The sequence below is a fragment of the Pygocentrus nattereri genome, chromosome 26, assembly GCF_015220715.1.
Source record: "Pygocentrus nattereri isolate fPygNat1 chromosome 26, fPygNat1.pri, whole genome shotgun sequence".
Lineage (NCBI taxonomy): Eukaryota > Metazoa > Chordata > Actinopteri > Characiformes > Serrasalmidae > Pygocentrus > Pygocentrus nattereri.
Genome location: NC_051236.1, coordinates 31,047,501 through 31,073,224, shown reverse-complemented (window position 1 = coordinate 31,073,224; position 25,724 = coordinate 31,047,501). Strand labels below are relative to the sequence as shown.

Sequence of the window (25,724 nt, the reverse complement as noted above, 5' to 3'; positions counted from 1 at the left end):
GCAACTTCCTAAGAAACTTTGTTTCTTTTGCTTTAACCTGTAACCTGTCTATACATTTGGTAGTGATGATTTGGGATTGATTCTGTTGAATCATATATGTGAATGATAAAATGACAGCTACAAATAAGTTTATGTATAAGTAGGTTTTTGTACCAAAAACCTTTTAATTTATCTTGGAACATATCTTGCAAATATCACTTATTGCCATCTGTCAGTATTGTAGTAGTATCAACATTACTTTCCATCATTTCTGCATCACTGATTTGTACTTGTGCCAATGTCTGTTGAATGTCCTCTATTTAGTGTTGATCTGGAGGACATAAGTGAAACAGAGTCTAAGGGAAATGTCTCTACACCCACGTCCCCCCTGGCTTTGGATGAACCTAAGTCCCACAGAATCCCAGAATTCCCTCTGTCCCTCCTGCACTCTCAGCAGAAGTGTGAGGTGTACCCTAACCTGCATAAAATCATACAGGTATCCTATATAAAATTCTAAGAGACTCAGAGCTTACCCCCATGAATTATGTAAATGAGTGTTTGCATGTACAGCAATAATGGGAATATTATTGCTAGATTGTTTAATTGGTAATGAAAACAGCATACCATTAATCTGAAATGTTTTTTAATGTTATATGTGTCCTCAATGATCAACAGAGCATTGCATATGATACCATAATAATGTAAAAAGCTGTAAAAACAATTTCAGACTTTAAAATTAACATAGAATGTCTTGCATTTTAAAAGTGCTGATCAAATCTCGAGACATATGATGTATCAAGGAGAAACTGTAAATACCTAATTACAGTATGTTATTTGTCATTTAATATGTTCTTGTGTTTAATACATCCAAGGGCTTTAAAACCTTTGGACAGTAGTGTGTGTCATGTATTTAGAAAGGAATCTTATTATTGACTGTAAACCCTCAGTTATCTGATTACTTTATACATGTAAAGGCACTGATTTTCTTCTTTTACAGGACAAGTTCATGGATATTGGCGCTCAGTATTTCAAAGCTGTTCCTTCCAACTCACACTATTTCTTCTACTGCCCCCAGTCTTCCAAGAAAGAGGTGTGTTCAGCAGGTTATTTTATTGCTGGATTTTTATTTTGTCCTCAGTTTTGTTTCAGAGATGACTTACCATCCCAGCAAAAATAGGGCTTACAGATTTCCAGTGGTCAACACAGAGGCTCAAAAATTGTTTCTTTTTTTTTCCTCATACCACCTCTACCCCCAGGTGGAATCAGATGGAGAGGGAGAGAGAAGGCCCAGTGAAGACTGTGAAGTATCTGAGGCCGAACTGGCTACAGAGGATGGTGAGAGCATAATGACGTGCGAGTGTGAGAGAGAGAGTGAGAGAGAGAGAGAGAACCTAAATTATACATTATTGTACCACTGTTGTGCTAAATAAGCATATTAACTAGCTCACTATCTAGTGGGGATGTAACAGTACACAGAAGTCACAGTTTGGTTCAATGTTTGGTACAGTAGGAAAACAGCAACAGAAACACCCAAATATATGAGGCTATGTTTCTTTTTTTTTGTTCAGACAGTATTAGTGTAAGTTACAGTTTGTTCCTACTAATGTTGTATAGTCCCCCCCTGAGGTAGGAATAGCCTGTAGTGTGTGTCAGTTGCACGTGACGGGGAAAGTCACTAACGGTAAACAATTTTGGCGGTGATGGTTCAACTTCAGTAGTGATTTTGAAGTTAGGAGCAGAGATAACACAGAAAATGTGAAAGGCTTTGTTCTGTATCTTCACTGGCACAAAAATGCTGCTGGATGTGGATAGGGATAAATAGTGTTTAATTTGTTTAATTTCAGATTTTTTTTAATTAAACAAAAAAGAACATCTTTTTATTCACCTCCATAGCGGCCTTCCTATAGTCTGGCTACCAGGTCAAACACCGCAAACTTCAGCCTCACAGCTGATTGGGGGTCAGAGATTATGATGCTGTTATTTTGAATCCTGTATCATTTGGCACTATAAAAGCAAAGGAAGGCTCCTTTGCAGAATACGGCTGCTAAGAACACTAAAAAGGATGCACTCTACTTAGCAAAGGTCCTTTAAATGAGATGCACCGCAAGGCTCCCTGTGGACTGCTGCTGCTAAATTGCTAACAGCTTACAGCCTAAGGTTTCCAGGTGGAACTCATGATTGTGAAATTTGGTTCTGCATTCCATTCAACAATGTTAACACATACCAGGTGTTCTCTGTATGGTTGAAAAATGAATGAGAAAGCTTGTAGCACTTAACCTGACATCTGTTTATTGGGGGAAAGCCCTACCCCTTGGTTAAAAAAAAGCAATTGGCTTGTGGGTAAACCAGCAAGTGGGAAAAGTCTCGATGTGGAGATGCGCATGTGTAGAATGAAAACCTGAAAAAACACATTTTTGTGCATTATTTGAGCCAAATGGAATTTATAGGTCTTTCCTTACTGTAATACATACGACTGTCCTTAAATGAATGGAAATAAATGCTTGGACACACTTTACCTTGAACCACTATTAGCAAATTAATTAGCTGATATTCCCTTTTTTTTTTTTTTAAACCAATGTGGCATTTGCCTTTGTCCATTTTTATAACAGTATAGATAGAATGTCAGGAACCACAAAAGCAAGTTCATTTTAGATTATGTAAAGGGCCCCATACCCTTTTTTAAAGTAGTGAATGAGTTTGATGAAATACCTAAAATCTCCACACATGGAAACTCTACCTCAGAACCGCCGATTCAGCCTATGGCAGTTTAGCACCACCCATTCAAGTGTTTTATACAATTATATAATTTTACATTACATAAAACGTTTTATCCCAGACTGCTTTTTGAGTGAGGCGTAATGTTAAAGGCACAGTTACAAAAACAACTGTTTTTGGATCATAAACTCAGATCAACATCTTAAGTGGACCTCTGGGGGGAAAAAAGAAAAATGGAAGAAATGTGTTGGATGTGGTTTATGTGATGATTTAGGCATGCAGTTTACAACATGCTGATTGGTGGCCATAAAAATCTGTTATGTGGAAATTAGATTTAATTTGGTTTTTACTAGGCCTAAGCTATCACTTTAATAGATGAACTGCCTAGATCTGCCTGTGTGTCTTGTGTTCTTTACAATTTGCAGAGAATGTGTCTGGCTGCTGTATTGTATCAGAGAGCGACACAGATTTGGAAGTGGAGTATCAAGAACAAGGGAATGAAAAAGCAGATGAAGGTGAGGGAGTGGAGGAGGGGACAGAGGACGAGTCTCTCTCGGATTCAAACACAGTGAATCAGGACGAGGACTCTTTCAGCATCCTAGAGGGAGACTCCCTGCTGGAGCCGTCTGGACCTCAGCCTGAAATGCCCCCTCTGTTTGTCCACCTGGTTTGCTCAGTCAATCTTAAGAGCAGTCATGGCTCCATGCCCATGAGGACGCTGCCCACATGTCTGGGTAAGTGGTCAAGGCAGTATCCTACATTATGTTATGTTCACTATGTGCTGTTTTGACAGTCATTTTGTATTGGTGTTAAAAAAGCACTCTGTTTGCTACTAACATAATGACTGCTGCTGTAGAGTGATGTACAAACTGTACACAAGAGTTTACCATAATTCCAGTAAAGTTGGCGCAGTATCTGAAATGCTAATAAAAACAAAAGAACAGTTGTCAATAAATTCTATTTGATGTATTAAGTTGAAAAACAAGATATACTATGTTTTAAATGATTAAATGTATTGTTTTTTCTGAGTATATGCTGTTTTTATGAGGCAGGTTTATATGCAGGCATACTATTGTAACAGAATGTGGATTGGCACTATTATGTTGTAAAAAGCATGGGCACCTTTTAAAAAGATTTTGTCTGGAGGGCAGCATATGTTGCTGAAAATGTGTACATATTTTTCAGTGTTAAAGGTGCTTTGACAGTTGTGCAAGAAATGCTGTAGAGAGTCTCCGTTAGAAAAACAGTTACATACCAAAACATGTTTTGCTGTAACATTATTTTGTGCTCGGTATATTTGTGCAGGTGAGTTGATCAGCTGTCTGGAGAATGCAGAATCTCTTCAGTCTGTGGATCTAAATGAGCTGTCGGTCACTTTGGACATCTTTGTTTTGACGTTACCTCTAGAAATAGAGGTCATGCCCCATGACCCTCACCATACCAGGTGAGTATTTTGCCATTAAAAAAAAGTATTTCTGCAGTGAAATCTATGCTTTCTGATAAACTCTTCATTTGGAAAGACTTTGAGTTCAGAAATGTAGCTGTCACCTAATTGCAGGTATTTGAGATTATCACAATTCTTTAACATGACTGTAATTATTTAGGACTACAATAATTTTTCACAGTCTGCTAAAAGAGTGTGAATTGGGTGTGTTGCATTGAGGCAAATAAATGTGAATAAAAGAAAGCAGTGAAAGCATTCTTTGAAATATCATAGGGCTTATGAAAATGAAAAAGTTCTAACTTCTAACTGCGTGCTGAGTAATGCTGTTGTGTTTGTTGGCTATTTAGCTAATTGTTTTAGCTAATCTAGCGTGTGCACTAGAAGAACAAGTGTCTTTGCTACTTATACCAACAAAAGACCAGTCAACCCCAGACTCTGTGTTTCTCCTACTACATACACACACGCACGCACACACACACACACACACACACACACACACACACACAGATCATTACTCCATCCATCCATCCATCCATCCATCCATTTTCTAAGCCGCTTCTCCGTCAGGGTCGTAGGGGGTGCTGGACCCTATCCCAGATGTCCAAGAAGGCAGGATACACCCTGGACAGGTCGCCAGTCCATCGCAGGGCAGACAGACAGACACAAGACAGTCACTCACACCCTCACACCAAGGGGCAGTTTAGCAGGTCCAATTGAATCATGACAGCCTCAAGATTCACGCATGAAAAAAAATGTTGCAAAAAAGTCCCATCACACTGAATGTAATACTCTAACATCTTGAGTTAATGTTAGTTTCTTATTTAAATTTGAATTCCACCTTAAACAGTACAGCAATTACACATTAATGCCTGTACAGGAGTACAGTACTCTCCCAATTACCCACTCATGCGTTGTGTATGAGTATGGGTGTACACTTAGTATTGTAGTGTGTCGCTTTGACAGTACAACCAGTGTCAGCTACTAATCAAACATACTGTACCTGGGCAACACGATGGCTAATCAGCCACTTTGGCCACTTTTATTTAGTGAGCACACTTGCCCGGAGCGGTGGGCAGCCCTATCCACGGTGCCCGGGGAGCAGTTGGGGGTTAGGTGTCTTGCTCAAGGACACCTCAGTCATGGACTGTCGGCCCTGGGGATTGAACCAGCAACCTTCCGGTCACAGTGTCTGCGTGGGCCAGATCCCTAACCTCCAGCCCACGACTGCCCCAACATTATTGCGAATTGGTGGTCATAACCTTACAGAAGCCTATCTGTAACTAAAACTTCAGAGTATTTAAGATTCTCTGCACTTATGTGTCTGTGTGTGCAGGTACGCCTCTGAGAGCAGTGTGTCTATGAACCGTTCTCCAGGCCTGCCATCTTCCTACCGCTCTGATGAGGAACTCATGGAGAATCTGGATGGCCTGTGTGGGTTTGGTATGGATGGGTGAGTTGTGTTTTTAAAAAAACAAAACGAAAACCAGATTATGTACATGCTGGCAAAAAAATACAGGATGTCCCAGATTATTGTCAATCTCCATCTCTTTCTATCTAGCAAAAAAAAAAAATTACAATTTTCTGCATTACATTTTGTCCCAAATGCAGTCAAACAACTGGCACACGTTTAGTGTTTTTCATTTCTTACTACAAAAAGACAGACAAACATACTTTTTTGTGTTTAATGGTAGGGCTGAGCATTTGGTCATTTTAATATTAAAACGGTAATTAAAAAAGTGCCATTTTAAATTGCAAGAGCTGAAATTTTAATTATAGCCTATGTTATTCAACATTGTCTTAAGTTGTAAGTGGGAAATTTAATATCTAATAATAATTGACTGATGTTCAAGCATCAAGCCAGAAAAAAAACATGCTAGTGGCAAAAAAAAAACAAGCAAACTTAGATTTTTACAAAATAATCAGATTAGATCATTTAACAGCTCCAAGTTGTTTGGGGCAAATTGGTGATCATAACCTACCATTGCTTATTAGCGACATTAGCTTTGTTGATTCCATGCAAAACTAATGAAGCAAGCCCCAAGCACGTGCTGGAGTTTAGGCAATAACTGTGTCATTTTGAATTTTTTCTTGTGCAGAATTACGGGAGATCCTCTTTCCAAACTTCCAGTGCCTCAGAAACAGGCTGTGTTAGCTACCATGGATGAGGTGAGTTAAAGTCTCTATGCTATTGTACTTCTGCACTTTGCCTTTAAAATAAAAATGATACTGATAACCTTTCACGACTTGTTGTTTGCATTAAACTAAAATCACTTTGTAGTGCTCTGTAATGTTTATGATCCACCCAGTCATTCTTACCGATGCATACTACAGGGAGTGCAGGAGGCAGCGTGGCTTTTATGTCTCATTTAAAAAACACTTCATAATGCACTGTAAAGGGGGCATTAGAAATGGCATACTACATATAGCATGATGCAGTGGTATATCCTGTGCACTGCATGCTACGCTTCATTGTAGTATACAGTATAGCATCCAGTCTAGGGGTATATGTATATGTATACTGTGCTGTACTACAGGGCAGGGGTGCTACTACCAAATTTGTCCTGTTTTCCTTAGTACAAACACTGCTTAGTCCCCATTGCTAGCCACTTTTCAGCTTTTTTATGTTAGGTCTTAAGTGGCTGCTGAGTTTTAGAATCTACCATGACAAGGTAGAGGGTGTTGTTTCCTACTTATATCCTGTATAAAAGGATATAACTGTTATTTTGGGCACAAACAACCAAGCTTATGTTTCTCAATGTATGAACAAAGCTGTACCACCTTTTCCTGCTTGCAGATACTAGCTCTAACCTAGCTGTGTCCTCTAGGGCTAACGGGGCTAAGCCATACTAGTACTTAAAGTACTTAAATATCTAAAGTTAAATCACTGTATTAATGTAAAGACAGTGATCTGGAGCAGCACATTCTGTAAACTGGCATGCTGAGTTAGAATGCCTGTTTAAGTAATACACGGGCATTCTGTGGGTAGAAACCACAAAAGACTGGCATAACAGTCTTCATAACCCCCAGAATATTGGTAACCATGACATGTCAACTTTATTCCCTTTTAGTGATTAAACACTACCGTCTGTCGTGTATCTCACTGACACAGTATCTCATAGCTGACAATAATCTGTGATATTTTCTGTGACTCTTCCACTCAGCTGTGTTATTTCTCTTGACGCACAGCACCACAGATTTAATGATTTTTTTTTGACCCAACACTCCTGATTTAGCTCATGGAGGGCTCAGTTGATGAGCTGGATCAGGTGTTGCAAGGCAGCAAAGTAATAGTTGAGACTGTGTGTAGCTCCAGGTTACCAGAAGCCGGGCTAATGAACAGTTTAAACAGCTGCAAAGCTCAACTACTTAGTCCTTTAGATGGCAATGCTTGGCTAGTTAGAGCTGGCATCTACAAACCCAAAAAATGGAACAGTTTAATTCAACAGCCAAGTTTACCTGATATACTTCAGTTTCCAAAATATATATTTTACACAGCTCAACACAGGGCCCTGAGCATATGTTACAATAATAAATATGACAAACGTTGCTCATAATGTTGTCTCAACAGGACAGTCCTCTCTTGCTATTCTACACTCAGTACTTAGTGGTCTGCCATGATCGACAGAGTGGCATGACTATGTGTTCAGAAGACCTGTCGCTCCAAATCAGTTGGGCAATAGAAAGTGCAGGTGAACACCCTTTTGTAAGACCTGCCCTCTGTCAAAAAGTGCCAAAAATCAGAGGCAAAAGAAAAAATTCATACGCGAAAGAGCAATTCCAAAAGCAAAAAGTATATCAGCAAAAGCAGCAAATGGATCAAATTAAAGCAATGATGGGTAAAATTAAAAATATATTTATATCAGAATGGAGAAATTGAGTAGTAATCAACAACTCTTGTCTTCCTCCTTTGAAGTGGAGGCTCAGGACCCCTCTGCATCCCCCCCATATATATATATATATATATGTGTGTGTGTGTGTGTGTGTGTGTGTGTGTGTGTATGTGTGTAAAATATTAGTACTAGCATAATTATTTCTCTCTGTCTCCCCCCACTCTCATGCAGATCCGTTGGTTGTTGGAGGATGAAATTGTTTCTGCTTTGAGACACTCTAGTGTATTGAATTCCTCCACTCTGCTGAAAGTTTCGGATCATGTGTGCCGCTCCAGTGGACGACCCGGCTGCCACCATGAAGTTGTCCCGCTGCAGTTCGTCTTCGGCCCTGAACAGTCCCTGGAGAAGTTCAAAGAGGTTTTAAATAGATTTTTTACAGATAGGAATTTCTGTTGTCACTCCTGGTCAATTGAAGATGTTGTATGATACATTTGCAGATGTTTTATAATCTCTATATTTTAATACATTATTCAAATATTAAAGTTACACTGATAGTGATACTGTATTGGTATTGGTGCTGGGGGCACCAATGCCACACAGCAATGATGTGCACATGCACTACTGAGTGACACATACATGTGGACAAGTAGATGGAACTTAATACATGTGGGTTGACAAACAGCAGTATAAATGCTCTTGGCAAAATCTCTAATGTCAGGATAACATATCTGTTGAAATTCTTCCTAGCTTTACTGGTATAACACCTTTCTGCCAATTTTCACAGTGCAAACAGTGTGAAACATGCTAACGGTAGTTGTTTACCTGACTGGTCTTATCGTAATCACTCATCTCCCGCTGTGTACGTACCGTCTGAGTTAATGTTAGTTCAGGTTCTGACCGATGGAGGGCATGTTAAAGAGACATATGAAATGAACCACTCAGACTAATTATAACCTTTATGCTGCATTCATATGTTTGCCGTAGAAGGATGATGGCAAAGTTATTATTCAGTTGTTTTCAATAAAGCCTTTACAGGAAATTCTGTCACTGCAAACAGCAACGTTCCAAATGACGTTTTTTTCCATGTAAATGTAGCATTAGCCTTGGCTAAGCCGTAATAACAACAATTATTATTAATTACCCAAGAGTAAATACTAAATATATACAGAAAGCATTAATTATTAAATTCTATTTAATAAATTAAAAAGACTGTTATATATACAGGTAAATGCCATGGAGTGTGCTGTGTTATGTTACTTTTACCAAAATAAAATGCAAGGGTAACTTTATCAGTGTCAGGATTTCTAAGCTAGTTAGTTCAGATAGTTAGTTTTGGTATTAGTACTGAAGGTCAGCTGATATGGAACGGAAAAAGTGATATTATGAATATCTTACTTAATATATTATGAAAAATGTAAATTCTTCATAAATGGTAAGGTAAATGCTGAATACATTTTGTGATTCTTATTCAGGTCTCTGAATACTTTCAGAGTTAATGTTACTGTACATATTTTACCTTCTTATTCCTAAAACAAACATTTTTTTATTTTTATTTTTATTTTTATTTTTTTTTAATCACTATTCTCTTTCTCTCTGCAGGAGTTTAGGAGGTTGTCATTTCCAGGTTATCTGCTTAACGCGGAGAAACAAGATTTCCACTACATCTCTCTGAGCCGCCAGCACTCTCACAGAATACAGGCTGCACGACATCCTAATCAGAACCTGGTCTGTTCTCAGGGGGTGGGACCCATCTCTCAGCCAACCAGTCACTGCCCTGAGGCTGAAATTAATGCCAAGCAAACAACCAGTCATTCCCCACCTTCCAAAGGGGTGGTTGGTGATGTTGAACCTGAGAAAAATCAGCTAGATTTGGAGGTAACTTGACCATAATGAAAATGTTCACATACCAACAAAAAAGCTTGGGGACACCTTTCACACTTTTGAAATGTCCTGTATTAGTGTTTAATTTTCACTCTTTACCTGAAAAAGATATATAGAACAGCTATTTCCTAATGCTTTGTTTGTATTTTGCTTCATTACTGTAAAAAAATCCAGTTCAACCTAATGAAAAACTGTAGAGCACAATTATCATACCAAAAATATATAAACTGCACCACTTCAGCCCTAAAGACGTGACTTATGGTTGATTGGGATTTTGGTTAGTGTTTTATAAAGCTAGTCTGTGGGTGGAGCATGAACAGGACGGTTGTGATGTGTTTCAGCAGGTTGAAGAAGGTCAGCCTGGTGAGGGAAGTCAACAGCAGGATGAGCAGAAGGAGCAGGATGAGTTTACTGAAGCAGAGGTGAGGCCTCTGGCAGCTGACTCTGTGAGTGACTCTATCTCTGAAAGTACAGAGGTCTTTGGCAGGGTCAGAAAAGCCGATGCAGAAGAGCCCAGATCTCGGAGCACAAATCAACAGCCTTGCAGCAGTAATGACCAAACTTCTGACCATACAACCCCGCCCAAAACACCCTCTGCAGTCAGCCTGGCTGAATCTGTACAGTCTGCAACATACAGTGAGTCTCTTTTAATAGCTGTGTTAGGCCTTTCTATAAAAAACTGCTCAAAGTTGAACACTTTGTCATTTTCTTTGTTGGATGACTGCATAGAAGTGGTGTTCTGCTGTTATCGTTTGGTGAATTACTGTAAAGGTTTTCAGTCATGCAGGTTATTAAATTGTCTAACAAAAATATGCCGTACATGAGGAGCTAAGTACTTGGACTGATAAAAATGGATAAAGGAAATGTAGTATTGATTTATTCCTGCAGTCATTGGTGGAGAACACTGTGTGAAGTTTTCCTTTGGTTAAAGGGATTTACAGAGTTTGTCTGAAGCAGTATACGATGAATGGTGGCTGATGTGTTTGCAGGCAGTGGAAAGCTCAGGCCCAGTCGAGTTCAGAGTGTGGTCTCCAGCCAAGGCAGCCTGGACTCAGACATGCTGGGTAAGAACTTCCGTATCACACACTATGCCACAATATCATACACACAAACAGCATAAGCAGTGTAATATTCTCATAACTATTTGTGCATGCTTGTGTAATGGCCATGATGATTAGTCAACAGTTACGTTAACTGTCTGACTGTCAGTTAATTAGTTGTCTGATGCATCAGGAATGCACTGATCTTTCAAAATTGTGCTTAACGAAGTTGTTAAGGTATAAACAATCATTCAGAATGGTTTGAAGTGAAAAGCTCCAGGGGTGTGAAGAGTACTGAAAATCCCTACTCAAATACAAGTACTGTTACTGTAGTGACAATTTACTCAAGTACAGGTACAAGTAAGAGAAAATGAGTAGTTAATTCAAAAACTACTTAAGTACTGAGTTACTTAGTTACTTTTTCGTATTTGTGCTGTCACAACCTGCACATATTTCTGAGCTGACTTGACATCACTTGAAATAATCTGGACAGAAAAACACTAAAGCTAAAGTTCTGAGACTTAACAGTTCACTCTGCTGGAGCACATTTACACGCCATTCTGTGAACTGTGTAAGGAACAAGTTTTACAGTAAACTGCAGGTGTTTTATGGTTAGATGAAAATATGGCATCCTAGTTTATCTGTTTCTAATTAAGTATTTTAGAATTCCTGACAGACTGTGCAGAGGCTGTTACTGTTTAATCAAGTTCATTTAAGAGAGAAAAAAAATTCTAAATGATGACTGCTTAATTAATAATGCAATTTTAGTGAGTCCTGCTGCCCATCATCTCCCTGGACTCTAGCTTACATTAATAGGTGTGAACCTCTACAGACAGTAAATACATTCACAGCCTTCGCACTGTATATTTTCACTGATATCACTTCATACAGAATCAGACATAACTGCATTTCACAGTTAAACAGCTACACAGCCTCTCACAGTTAAAGACAAACACAAAGGCACAGAGAGAGAGAAAGAGACAGATGATGGGAGAGAGAAAGCGAGAGGAACCGAGAGAGAGAGGAGAGGTGGGGAGGGATCAGATCATATGTGAAGCAAATCCTGCAAAAAGGAAATGAAAATGAAAACAATAAAATGTAAATGCAAACCTCTTTTTGCCATTTCTTTTTCCAAACATCTGCGCAAATATCCTGCCAAAATTGAAAATTAAGTGAAATGCCTTCATTTGCAATTTAATTTTTCACATGAGCACGAGCCGTTTGTGACAGAAATAAAAATAAATTGAAAAACGCCTATTTGTCATTTCATTTTAGTCGTTATTCTGGTTTTTCATGGCCAAATCTAAAATGAAAAAGCTAACAGACAAAAGAAAACAAATTTCATTTTGGCTTTGGCTTTTCTTCATGAAACGCAGAATATGTGTCAACTAAAATCAAAATGCAAAGTTTACTTTCTTATTTCTTTTTCATAGCGATTGGCTGCAAATCTGAAAAAATTAAAATGAAAATGCAAAATGAATAAATCAACAGCAAAGTGACCATCTGTGATTTTTGTTTTTGGCGCTGACGCGCTTTAACTATCAGAATGAAAAGGCAAATGAAAACGAACATCAGCGCCACCTGCTGGAGATGCACTTTTCATTTTCAAGTTTTCTATTTCTTTTTCTAAATGACCGACATGCATATATATGTTAATTAGCACTAGGTGGGGCTATGGGGTACATTTTAGGACATTCTCAGCCATCAGCGTCAAAATCGCCAACATTCCTCAAGATAAAAGACTTCGAGTCTCCAGAAAAAACACCATCATGACTCAGATTTGGTGAAACTGATCATCAGACCAAACGCCATCAGACCAAATGGCCTCAGAGAAAAGTTATGAGACCAAACGCAAGCCTGGTCGAGCACAGACTGGTTCGTATGACTTAGAAAACTGTGGTGTATCTCGAAATAAATGCCAGTGTAATATTTTCACAATTTTTTCTGAGGCCGTTTGGTCTGATACCTTGTCTCTGGGGCCATTTGGTTTTTCCTCGGACAGCTGGGACAGTTTGATCAAATTGAGAGACGTTTTGGACATGTATTTATGAAAGAAAGATTTGGGTGAATAAAGACTTCTAGTGTTAGTCCGTCTAGCCTCAGAGCTCCAACACAAAGCTAAAGAAGCAAAATTCAGCCATTCCTGTAATGGTCCTTAAATGTTGAGGATATTTTCTGTATTACTTGAGTCAGTGCACATCCTTACACATATAATAATGAAATATTGCATATATGTGTGTATTAGGTTATGATGGAGGCAGTAGTGATTCAGAGTGTGATGGTCCCACCATGAATGAGCAGGAGGTCCAGAATCCTTTGATGCCAGATTTCTGGCTTATCATCCAAATCCACCAGGACAGGGTGGATGTGTTTTCCCACTCCAGGTTTGCTGGCACACACTTTATATTGATCCAATTACTCTGTAACTTTGTTCACACTGGATTAAAATCTCTGGGGTTACTGGTAATGATGGCTGACATTGGTAATTAATGTGCTGTTTACATGGGAGTAGTACAGGGGTTGGACAATGAAACTGAAACACCTGTCATTTTAGTGTGGGAGGTTTCATGGCTAAATTGGACCAGCCTGGTGGCCAATCTTCATTAATTGCACATTGCACCAGTAAGAGCAGAGTGTGAGGTTCAATTAGCAGGGTAAGAGCACAGTTTTGCTCAAAATATTGCAATGCACACATTATGGGTGACCATACCAGAGCTCAAAAGAGGACAAATTGTTGGTGCACGTCTTGCTGGCGCATCTGTGACCAAGACAGCAAGTCTTTGTGATGTATCAAGAGCCACGGTATCCAGGGTAATGTCAACATACCACCAAGAAGGACGAACCACATCCAACAGGATTAACTGGGATGCAAGAGGAAGCTGCCTGAAAGGGATGTTCGGGTGCTAACCGGGATTGTATCCAAAAAACATAAAACCACGGCTGCCCAAATCACGGCAGAATTAAATGTGCACCTCAACTCTCCTGTTTCCACCAAAACTGTCCGTCGGGAGCTCCACAGGGTCAATATACACGGCCGGCCTGCTATAGCCAAACCTTTGGTCACTCGTGCCAATGCCAAACATCGGTTTCAATGGTGCAAGGAGCGCAAATCTTGGGCTGTGGACAATGTGAAACATGAATTGTTCTCTGATGAGTCCACCTTTACTGTTTTCCCCACATCCAGGAGAGTTACGGTGTGGAGAAGCCCCAAAGAAGCATACCACCCAGACTGTTGTATGCCCAGAGTGAAGCATGGGGTGGATCAGTGATGGTTTGGGCTGCCATATCATGGCATTCCCTTGGCCCAATACTTTCTTGATGGGCGTGTCACTGAACCATTCTGGAGGACCACGTGCATTCAATGGTTCAAACATTGTATCCTGAAGGCGGTGCCGTGTATCAGGATGACAATGCACCAATACACACAGCAAGACTGGTGAAAGATTGGTTTGATGAACATGAAAGTGAAGTTGAACATCTCCCATGCCCTGCACAGTCACCAGATCTAAATATTATTGAGCCACTTTGGGGTGTTTTGGAGGAGCGGGTCAGGAAACGTTTTCCTCCACCAGCATCACGTAGTGACCTGGCCACTATCCTGCAAGGAGAATGGCTTAAAATCCCTCTGACCACTGTGCAGGACTTGTATATGTCATTCCCAAGACGAATTGACGCTGTATTGGCTGCAAAAGGAGGCCCTACACCATACTAATAAATTATTGTGGTCTAAAACCAGGTGTTTCAGTTTCATTGTCCAACCCCTGTATCTCTGGGACTAGTAAAGTTTGCTGGTTTGGATACTGTAGCTTCTATTATCTACCTGTAGGGCCATATGCACATAATTTCACATAAAAAATATGTTCATCTATAAAAATTACATGGGTAAAAAATTCACTCCTGACTAAAGTACCAGTAATTGGAGTTTTTTTTTTTTTTTTTGGATTACAAAATGATGCTCCACGGTTTTTAACCTAAGCTTCTGCATATTCTATAGCATACGATTTATTACCACCAAGAGTCGTAACATGTTGGGTTTAGTGGGTTTGATAAGACACTTCTCATTTCACCACCTTTCTATTGACCTCTATTATAAGTATGTTTCTGTTCTTTTACTAGGAAACATGTTGAAATTACTGTTTATTGTCATCAACCCTATAATACAGATAGTTTAGCAGAGAGTTTAGGTTGAAAGTTGAAAGGTTAAGAACTTCCAAGCTCAAGGTGTTCTATAAGGTCTATAAGAAAAGCGTATTGATTATCACTGTAACAACATTTATGACTTAACATCACATATCATCATATTGCCCACCTCTACATCCCTTCCACCATGCACAGATTTATACCTTATACATTTTTCCTGTTGTCAGGAGTTTTAATGAGGGGAAAGAGGAAAGAGTGCGAGAAGAGGATGAAGAGGAAATTCCAGAGTACCTGTATCTTCATCAAGAAGTTGTGAGGAAGATTGGTGAAATATGCAGAATAGTCAATCAGGTAAAAGCTTCTGTACGTTTAGGTCAACAAATATTACAAGTCATATTCTCACTGGAACAGAAACTAGAGCTTTGCAGTGTAGTGTTTAAATAGTATCATAAAAAGTGATGTCACAGAAAACACAATTCATGTCTCAAATATTGAGAACCGCAGCTCTAGACAGAAGGGTTTTCTTTCTTTTATACTCATATACTGGAACTAACCTCTCTTGTGGCTCCACAGCGCCTCCTGCTGCAGGACCTGCATGACAGTCATGTGTGTAACACTCTCCTGGTAGCTGAAAGTGAGGAGGACATTTGGAAAAATGAATCTCTCTACAGGCAGAGAATGGCCAACTCAGACGGTAAAGACACTGGATACCCTAGTTATTGTTTTAGATGTGAAGCATATCTTGAACACGCAACACACAGCAGAATCATAATAAACCACTATATTTTTTCAAAGTACTGTGAAGAAAAAGCTGTTTTTCCTGAATCTCCTTTTTTCTATGTTTATATCTGTTTCTATCTTGTTGAAGCTGACTCACCTCTTAAGTTTCCTAATAATAGATTGTTCTGCTTCAGACTGAGCAAATGAGTTGGATCCAGGGGACTAATTGTGCTCCTGCAGTTTCAACTGTTCTCCAGATGTCGCATATTATAGGATTATATTTAAATCTCTCTTGTTCTGTCTCTAATCTGTAACTCCTTGCCTCTTTTACGCCACTTCCCCTCTTTCTTTTTCTTTCTTTCTTTCTTTCTTTCTTTCTTTCTTTCTTTCTTTTTCTCCTTCCCTCTCTCTGCCTCTCACTCTCTAACAATGCTACTTTGTTTCTTTCTTTTTCTTTTTCTCACTCCTTCTCACCCCTCTCTCCCTCTCTAACACCACTTCCCTTCTTTCTTTCTTTCTTTCTTTCTTTCTTTCTTTCTTTCTTTCTTTCTTTCTTTCTCCCTCCCTCCCTCTCTCTCCCCCTTCTCACTCTCTAACAATACTTTGTTTCTTTCTTTTTCTTTCTCTCCTTCTCACCCCTCTCCCTCTCTAACACCACTTCTCTTCTTTCTTTCTTTCTTTCTTTCTCTCACCCTTCCCATTTTCTCTGTCTTCATGCTGATACATACTCTCTCTCTCTCTCTCTCTCTCTCTCTCTCTCTCTCTCTCTCTCTCCCTTTCATCCTTTCTGAAATCTTTTTTGCCCCCTCCCTCCCTCTCTACCTCCCTCCTTCCCTCCCCCTTTCTCTGTTTGTTTCTATCTTTCTTATCTCTCTTATAGACTATAATGCAGATGAAAGCTACCAGCCAAGAGATTATTTAGCTGCCACTATGCACTTCATGCCTGGCCACTTTGCCTGTGATGTAGTGTGGAGCACCATCATTCACATCCACCCACGCTTAAAGATGGGGCCTAACATGGGGGTGGCTCGAGGTGAGTAGTATCAACTATATAAGATTTGTCTTCTGCATAACCGAATGATTGAAATAGGTTAATTAGAAGAAGATAATCAATGATTGAAAACTTTAAACTATTGAGTGACCTTGAAGTTTTAGAAATTGTAAGAAAGCATTGGGGCTCATTCATCAGTCTCTTCGTGGGTGTTTTTTTTTTTTTTTTTTCTTCTTAAATTTGTTCTTCAGAAAGGTTCAAAGTCTACATCAGATTCTTGATGCATTTTTAAACTATAAAACTGTTTGGCCCTTTGTGCTTGTGAGTGTCCACAATGTTCTGTTCTCATTTAAGAACAAATCCCAAGTGAGACGTTAGTGAATGTCAGAATCTTTGTGAAAACTGATGACATTTCTTAAAATCAGTTGGTGAAAGAGTTGTTGAATTGTTGTTCAATCATTTCATTATAGGTACTTATTAGTATGTAGACACTATATTATTTTGTGATAGAATTCTTTAAAACTACTTTCTATATTGTTCTAAAGCTCTGCTGTCTTGTCAGGTAAGGCTGAATTAGTCCTAACAAAATCCTGTACAGAAAAAAAACAGAAAAACTGAAATCCTGTAGTAATGTAGTCCTAAGTAATGTAGAAATCCTAAGTAATGTAGAAAATCTTTATTATCTTTGAAAATTAATCTAATAATGTTCATCACTCTCCATCAACAATAGTAACCCCTGCCCTCTACATACTTACTTATTTGTATTTGTACTTCCTTGTGCTGCTATCTGGCTACTTACAAGTCCATTGTATAAATGCAATGCAATGACAGACTGTACTCGATCTGTTACTGTACTCCCTCTCAGTGATCCTAACACAGTAGAGTATGTGGGGCATACTCAAGAGTAGCTCTGTGGTCAGAAACTGACCACTGATGAAGAGCTAGAGGATGAATACACAAGCTGTGTATGAACTGATGGGCTACAGTCCCTAACTGTATATCAGTGAGGTTGAGACTAAAAGATGTGGATGGTGAAACAAAAAGCGTGATTTTTAAGCTTTTTCTCATCTTCTTTTCTGGCAGCTATCCAGGCCCTGCGCTCAGTGCTTAGTGCCTTCAGCGTGGTCAACCGCAAGAACATGTTTGTGTACCAGGAGCGCACAACAAAATCCGTTTTCTACCTCAGGTCAGTTTGGTGATCTGATGCTTCCATCTGCTTTTTTTTATGTGCTATCTCTTCCATCGCTCTGAGCTTCTGCTCCTCCAGCAAAGTGATGGAATCTCAAGTTATTACAAGTAGCATCTCATGTAAGGCAGCTGCAATAATTGCAACACCACAGTGGTAAAATACTAACCAATAACCACATATTCAACCATCTAGTTCTATTTTTCTTGCTTTCTCTCTTTTCCTCTTTTTTCATTATTTTAAAGTTTTTTTTCCTCCCCTCTCTGTCTGTCTCTCAATCTCAGTTGATTTAAATTCATTAAGTTTTTTGCCATTACCAGAATTGCTAAAGTCACTGAAATAACAGGGACTGACTAATCAGTCTCTCTCTCTTTTTCTTCCACAGGCTCTCAGAGACCTCTCAGACAGGGAAGTACAGTGATTTGGACGGTAACCTCCATGTTACGCGCTCTTTGGGCTTGGCTCGCAGCCAGGAGCCGCTGGGCACTGAAGACCTTATGGTACCATTCACACACCATCACTGCTCATTAACTGGAGTTTTCCTTCTCACTGGATATGCCTTGCATTTGTTAGCTAACTAGCTATGATTCTGGATCTTTTTTGCATTGACAAAAGTACATAAAATAATACTTTGGAAAAACCAAAAAGAGAAAACATAGTGTCCAATTCACTCAATGTAAATGGATAAAAGGATATATAGCTAAATACTGTGGAAAATATTTTGATGTTGATAAACTAGCAAGCTACATCTGTTAGCAGAAAAGCATCGCAGGCTAATTTTCTCACCTCAGACTCTGACTGGTTTTTCCCAAGTGGTCTTTGAGGATGATAAGGAGCCTTTATTGCCAGATTCTTTACATTCTAAAACCCATCCCATCCATCCATCCATCATTGTTGACCGCTAGTCCAGACAGGTTCGCGGTAGCAGTTGGGAGAGCAGAGAATCCCAGATGACCCTGTCCCCCGCAACTTCCTCCAGCTCATTCCCGGACCCAGACCCCAAGCCGCTCCCAGGCCAACTTGGAGACATAATCCATCCAGTGGGTCCTAGGATGACCCCGGGGTCTTGTCCCGGTAGGCCGTGTCTGGGACACCCCCACCGGGAGGCGTCCAGGGGGCATCCGGATCAGATGCCCGAACCACCTCAGCTGGCTCCTCTCAATGCGGAGGAGTAGTGGCTCTACTCTGAGTACCTCCCGGATGACCGAGCTCCTCACTCTATCGTGTAGCGTGTGGCCCGCCACCCTATGAATAAAGCTCATTTCCGCCGCTTATATTCACGACCTCGTTCTTTCGGTCATTACCCACAGCTCATGACCATAGGTGAGGGTTGGGATGTAGATTTACCGGTAAATAGAGAGCTTCGCCTTTTGGCTCAACTCCCTCTTCACCACTACAGTCCGGTACAGTGACCGCATTACTGCTGCCGCCTGTCCCAGCCTACGGCCGATCTCACGATCCCTCTTCCCGTCACTCGTGAACAAGACCCCAAAATACTTAAACTCCTCCACCTGGGGCAGGTCCTTTCCCCTTACCTGGAGTGGGCATGCCATCCTTTTCCGGGCCAAGACAATGGACAAGGACCAGGTGCTGATCCGCATACCAACCGCTTCACACTCAAAACCGCTCCAGCGAGCGCTGGAGGCATCCATGTGATTCCACCAAAAGAACAACATCATCTGCAAATAGCAGAGACGCCACCCTCCGGCCTCCACACATAATGCCCTCCTGACCCCAGCTACACCCTGACACTCTGTCCATGAATATCATGAACAAGAGTGGAGACAGGGCTCAACCCTGGCAGAGTCCAACACTAAAACTGAAGGAGTCTGACTTAATGCCGAGTATACGGCCACAGCTCTCACTCCAGGAGTACAGAGATTGGATAGCCTGGAGTAGTAACCCCGGCACCCCATACTCCCGGAGGACCTCCCACAAGATATCTCAAGGAACATGGTCATAAGCCTTCTCCAAGTCCACAAAACACATGCAGACTGGGTTGGCAAACTCCCATGCCCCCTCAACAATCTGTGAAAGGGTGAAAACCTGATCCATTGTTCCACGGCCGGGACAGAATCCACATTGTTCCTCCTCGTGGCTCGCCGTGGAACACTACCCCCAGGCTGGCTCCAGGGGTAGGTCCCAGTGACCCTTTCCCGGGCAGGGTACATGATTTCTTGTGCCCGATATGCATGGAGAACTTTGGACATTCTAAAACCGTTCTGAAATGGTTCTTTTAGTTTATATCTCTGATAAATGCTTAGCTCTGACTGCATTCATAGTCCCCTAGGTTGACATGTTGACTGCATATCTGTTTTGGTGTAACACTTGAATGCTTCTGCCTGAAATCACTGTAACGTTCAACATCCCTTGGTAAATAATGGCAGTCACCTCTCACTTTCACTTCCTTGTAGCTGTTGCATTCAGGCACAGCACCAGTGATCAAATTGTTTTTGTTTATAGTGCACAGTTTTATGTAGGACTATGAAATAAACGTGCTGCTGTTTTTTGCTAATGTCACATCCTTGTAGGTGAACATGCCTCTCTAAAAGTGTCTGAATAGCTGACTAACATATTACATTAGGAATATTAATCTCTCAAATGAATCACTAGGAATAAATATGAGAATTTCTCAGGCTACAGTTGGTACACAATAAGTACACTTATTGGACAGAATAGTGGTTGTTCATCCCTTTAACAATTCTACATGGTTTCGGCAGTTTGCGTAGTGCTAATAAGTGAGGTTTAAACTCCCATTTTGTTAGCTACAGTGCAAAACAGAAGAAGCAAATATGTCTTGGGTGATCCACTATGTTTGAGATAAGGGGACAGTTGCGTAAATTTGAGCTTTTACTGTTTTTCTTTATTGTTTAACTTCTGCTTGATCATTTAGTTGTTCATATACTGAAGTTTTCTTGAGTGCTGCGCTTGTAGTACTCAAACGTATTTTTGCTTTAACACATGCATTAAGCATTAGGGAGCCGCATCAGAAAGCCTCAGGCAGCCGTTAAGACTTCCATTGCCAGAAGAAAGGCCAGTCAGAGCTGAACCATTGATTTACCTGCTGCCTACCAAATAGCAGTCTGTCCTTGGCTTTAGAGGCTTTAGAGGCTTTATGAGCCTCTCACACACTCCTCCTGAGGCATGTAGCCACAACAGAGAACACTATGATCAATTCAGACGTGATGGACTAAAACGTTTGCCACCAAGGTTGTGTGTGTTTGTGTGATTGGATTTATGTGCTTGTGTGTGCATGTGTTTTTGTTTGTGAGCTCATTCTGTGTGTGTGTGTGAGAGAGAGTAATATTTCTTTGTTTCCAGGGTTCGCGCTCATCTATGGAGGGCTCAAGGCCAGTTGGACAGGTGGACAAGCACATTCTGTTATTAGTTCATGGAGTGGGGCGTGCAGGTGAGAGACTGAGAAGAAATATTTATGTATGAATGCATTTGCGTGTGTGTGTGTGTGTGTGTGTGTGTGTGTGTGTATATATATATAACTACAAATGACGCATACATGGATTGTTATAGAATTTTGAAAAAAAAAGAAAAATGCTGCTTGCATAAGTGTTCATGCTCTTCACACTACTACTTGGTTCTAGCTTTGCTGCAATAACAGTTTTGCACACTGTTTAGGAGAGAGTTTCATCCAGTCCTGCTTCAGGGTGTTCAGGTTGGGTGGATGATACTTGTTAACTGCAGTTTACAAATTGTGACACAGGTTCTTGATTAGATTTTACTTAGCTATTGTACTTTTTTGTTGTTCAACCACTCTTGTGTTGTTTGGCCTTGTGCCTGGTATCATTGTCCTGCTGAGAGGTGAAGTTTCTCCCTAGCTTTAGCTTTTTTTTAGCAGGCTGAAGCAAAACAGTCTCTAGTTGCAGTGGACACTACATCATTCACTGTAATACTGGTATGTATGTAAAATAATAAGATGTTGCCGTGTTGTGACAGAGCACCTTTGGGCAAGTGGTATAACAGCATAGACCAGAAACTGTTAAGAAATGTTTCCAGCACCTTGTTGAATACATGCCACAAAGAATTCAGGCTGTCCCGTAAGTGAGCAAGTGAGTGCTACACTACAGGATGTTGTGCCATAAATATTGAACATGGTTAATATTTAGGACTCAAAATCAGGGCTGCTATGACTTCAGTAAATTGGAGAGGAGAAGATTGGATTATGCACACCCCACACCACAGGATAATCGTTTTAAGCCGGAAATCGGGACATCTTTTCCCATTGTTGTGAGGGACGAATCAGCCAGATTATCCTGTAGTGTGGGCCAGGCGTAACACAGCACAGAGTGATGAGGTTTCTGTTCATTTCAGCACACTCAGTGCTGCATGTAGTAACCGGTCATGGTGCCGATGGGGGCACTGTTGTTGTTTTTTTACAGCCTTCTCAGTCCCTCTCCATCTTTTTTCTCTCTCTCTTTCTCTCTGTTTTCCTCTCTCGTTCTTTTTCCATTCTGTCTCTCTTCCCATCTTTCTCTCTCTCTCTCTCCCTCTCTCCCTCCCTCCCGCTCCCTCCCACTCTCTCCCTCCCTCTCTCTCCCTCCCTCTTTCTCTCTCTCTCCTTCTCTCTCTTTCTCACTCTCTCTCTCACTCTCTCGCTCTCTCTTTCTGTCTCACACACACACACTAACTTTCCATTTTTCTTCTTTCTCTCTTTCTTTTCATCTTTTCTTTCCCACATTCCTTCTCGCATCCATTTTCTGTCTTCCCTCCATATTGCTGTCTCTGTCTCCGTCATTCTCTCTCGCTCTCTCTCTCTCTCGCTCTCTCTCTCGCTCTCTCTCTCTCTCGCTCTCTCTCTCTCTCTCTCTCTCTCTCTGTCTCCGTCATTCTCTCTCGCTCTCTCTCTCTCTCGCTCTCTCTCTCGCTCTCTCTCTCTCGCTCTCTCTCTCTCTCGCTCTCTCTCTCTCTCACTCTCTCTGTCTCTCTCTCTCTCTCTCACTCTCTCTCTCACTCTCTCTCTCTCTCTCGCTCTCTCTCTCGCTCTCTCTCTGTCTTTCTTTCTCTCTCTCCCATCTTTCTTTCACCCTCCATCTTTTTCTTTTCTCTCTCTGTTCTCTTTCTCATGCTCTCTCTCTTAATCTTTCTCTCTCTACCCCACACAGTATTCTCTCACTCACGCTCTCTTTCTCAGTCTGGAAGTTGTGAGCTAAAACAATAAGAGTGATTTATTATGTTCCTCCTGTTTTCACTCAGTTCCTGAAGTGTAACTACAGAGAACAACTTTCTTTATTTATGAGGCCTTTTTTGTTTACAGGGATTTGAAGTTTTCTCGTGTCTCTCTCTTTTTATTTTCCTTCCCGCCTTAAGCTTGTCTTTCATCACAGTTTCAGCCTGGGCTCCAGACACCTGTCAGTGTGCTGACTTTCATAGAAGGAGCTCAGCACAAGAGTGCATTTTAACCTGGAGAAATTGACAGAGTCTTTAATTTAAGAGTGATTATGTTTACTGTGAACCACGATTAATTCAAGCCACAAACCTGATCTTGGATAAGATCATTGGCATCTTCACCCAGGGGTTTCCAAGACCAGTTATAACCTCTGAGTTTGACTGCTATGATTGGAGAATGATCACAGCCTCACCCCAGATTGTGGCGGACAGCTGTGATTGGACAGTAGTTATGGTTGTGTGTAGGGTTGTTTCCACACAGTGGAAATGCAGTGAGAAATAGGGGATCGTATGAAGGAAAGCAATGAGTAGCCTAGTTAGCATTTATTTTTTATTGTGTTGAAAGCACCGTGAACTGAAATCCAGTGTAGCTGTGTGGACCGCTTTTCAAGGAAGTCTATCCCAACACGAGATCTTTAACATAAATACTCTAATTTTAACGTAAATAATCTCTAAATTTGGTTTAATTCTTGAGTTACGCGCAGTTTCTCATTAGGTTCAGGGAGATTTACCAACATTCTGTGAAGCTTGTCCAACCTCACATCAGTAGCTGTGAAAGAAAAACAAAAGATATTTGGGTGGTGCATGGATGGATGGATGGGTCTGTTTAGCATTCATTCTTGAAAGACAGATCTCTGCTAATTCTTTTTCACTAATGAGAGCAAGTAATATCGATGTCAGAGTTTTTGATCTTCAGTTTAATCGTTGTCATTTGTGTATTTTTTTTCCCGCAGATATTTCTGAAGAGATTATGAATTAGATAATCCACTCGCAGTGTGTGTCTGTCATTTTTCCTGTGAGAACACAACTTGATGCTGTGATTCTGAAAGGATGTGTTGCTGTGAAAAAACCGTTACTGACTTTACTGGATTGTACTGTACAACAATGCATTGAACTGCATACGTATGCAAAGCATCATTTAATGGCACACCTTATTCAGAAGTGACTCTTCTTTCATCGGCAGGGCCTGAGATCACAGATGAGTTGGTAAAGGTTCTGAGGAAGCGCCTAGACGAGGCTACTCTCGACATCATTACTGTGATGCTGGTCAGGAACTGCAAGCTGACCCCTGCAGATGTGGAGGTATCAGATTTTATTTTTAATGTACGAAAACACCTATATACACACTGTGTGTTCATACACTCCATCTAAGTAGTGATTTTACCTTTAAATTGCAACTATTTCTGTTACATCTGTTGAATTGCGCAACACTGCCTTTCACACGCCAATTTCGCTAAAATTAAGATCAATGAAATGGGATGCTCTTGAGCAGCCACGCATGATGCCAGGTTTACCATGCCTACTACTTCAGCTAAAAGGGGTGAAAAGCCAACTTTTACTGGGCTGTGGAGCAGTGGAACTGTGTTCTCTAGAGTGATGGAGCACCATCTAATACCTTTAATATGAGCTGGAGTGACATTTGTGATCCAGATATAAGAAAAGACCTCACTAATGCTCTCGTGGCTGAATGCAGTTAAATACTTACAGCAGTGTTTCAGCATCTAGTGTAAAGCATTCCTGGAAGAGTGGACTGGAAGAGTGGCTGCTGTTCCTGCAGTAAAGAGAGGACTAACTCCCTACTAATACTCTGGATTTGAGCAAGTTTCCACAAATCTTTACACAGATACTCTATTTTGCTGCTGTTATATCAAAACACTGGCTGGCCTTGTTGTAGGAACATTTGTGGCAAATAGACAAATAGAATTGGTTCAGAATGGGTGGTTTTACCCTAAAGTATGTACAGACTTAATCTGCATATTGTAACCGGCCTGTTTTCAAAACTGAACTGACAAGTGCTGCATGTATTTAATTCTTGTGCATTGCTGTTTTTGCAGTAGCAGTATTAATTGAAGAGTTTTTTTTCTCCATTGTACTTTTATCCTCTCTGTGGTAAAATAGAGAACTGCAGTGATTATAAATGGCTAAAGTGGTTTTCATTTTCATATTTATTAAGATAAACTTTTGGCTTTTCTGAGTCTCTAAGCAAGCTACACAAGTAACTCTAGTTCAGAATACAGGCTAGGCCCTTACATCTTTGTTGCATTTTGCTGTTTGGACAGGGATGCTAAAGTTTATTCACAATGCGGATGATTGTGTGGGGTGCACTTCTATTCATAGCGCTTATAGTGGTGAGACAACAGGATTATATGGGGATAATTGGCCACTTATTTCATTTTGGATCCTATCCAGCAATTGTGCTGGAGTTCCGCGTTGCACATATTTGGAACCGTTTTTATTATTCAACCTCGTTGTCTCTCTCTCTCTTCCTTTTGCCTAGTTTATTCAGCCTCCTGGTTCTGCCGCTACAGAAGTGATGGAGTTCTCTTTGCCGCAGTACAGCCTGCCATGGATCCGGGCCTTGGCCCACTATCTGCGCCAGAATCTTCTCATTTTCCTC

At 40.6% G+C, this 25,724-nt stretch overlaps 1 protein-coding gene across 5 annotated transcripts in view; it reads left to right on the top strand.

Moving 5' to 3' along the window:
- The window catches only part of szt2 (SZT2 subunit of KICSTOR complex), a 152,215-nt gene that overhangs the window by 42,096 nt on the left and 84,395 nt on the right, over positions 1-25,724 (top strand). For all 5 annotated transcript variants that reach the window (XM_037535139.1, XM_037535140.1, XM_037535137.1 and 2 more), the window contains 20 exons: positions 304-475; positions 977-1,069; positions 1,236-1,314; positions 3,120-3,428; positions 4,000-4,138; positions 5,472-5,588; positions 6,235-6,304; positions 8,200-8,385; positions 9,568-9,843; positions 10,191-10,485; positions 10,839-10,913; positions 13,135-13,273; positions 15,257-15,380; positions 15,603-15,723; positions 16,630-16,782; positions 17,824-17,926; positions 18,312-18,426; positions 21,248-21,335; positions 24,291-24,409; positions 25,605-25,724. The exon at positions 25,605-25,724 is cut by the window's right edge and continues 45 nt beyond it. In XM_037535139.1, the coding sequence (XP_037391036.1) occupies positions 304-475; positions 977-1,069; positions 1,236-1,314; positions 3,120-3,428; positions 4,000-4,138; positions 5,472-5,588; positions 6,235-6,304; positions 8,200-8,385; positions 9,568-9,843; positions 10,191-10,485; positions 10,839-10,913; positions 13,135-13,273; positions 15,257-15,380; positions 15,603-15,723; positions 16,630-16,782; positions 17,824-17,926; positions 18,312-18,426; positions 21,248-21,335; positions 24,291-24,409; positions 25,605-25,724 (2,893 nt within the window). The remainder of the gene's footprint in view (positions 1-303; positions 476-976; positions 1,070-1,235; positions 1,315-3,119; positions 3,429-3,999; positions 4,139-5,471; positions 5,589-6,234; positions 6,305-8,199; positions 8,386-9,567; positions 9,844-10,190; positions 10,486-10,838; positions 10,914-13,134; positions 13,274-15,256; positions 15,381-15,602; positions 15,724-16,629; positions 16,783-17,823; positions 17,927-18,311; positions 18,427-21,247; positions 21,336-24,290; positions 24,410-25,604) is intronic.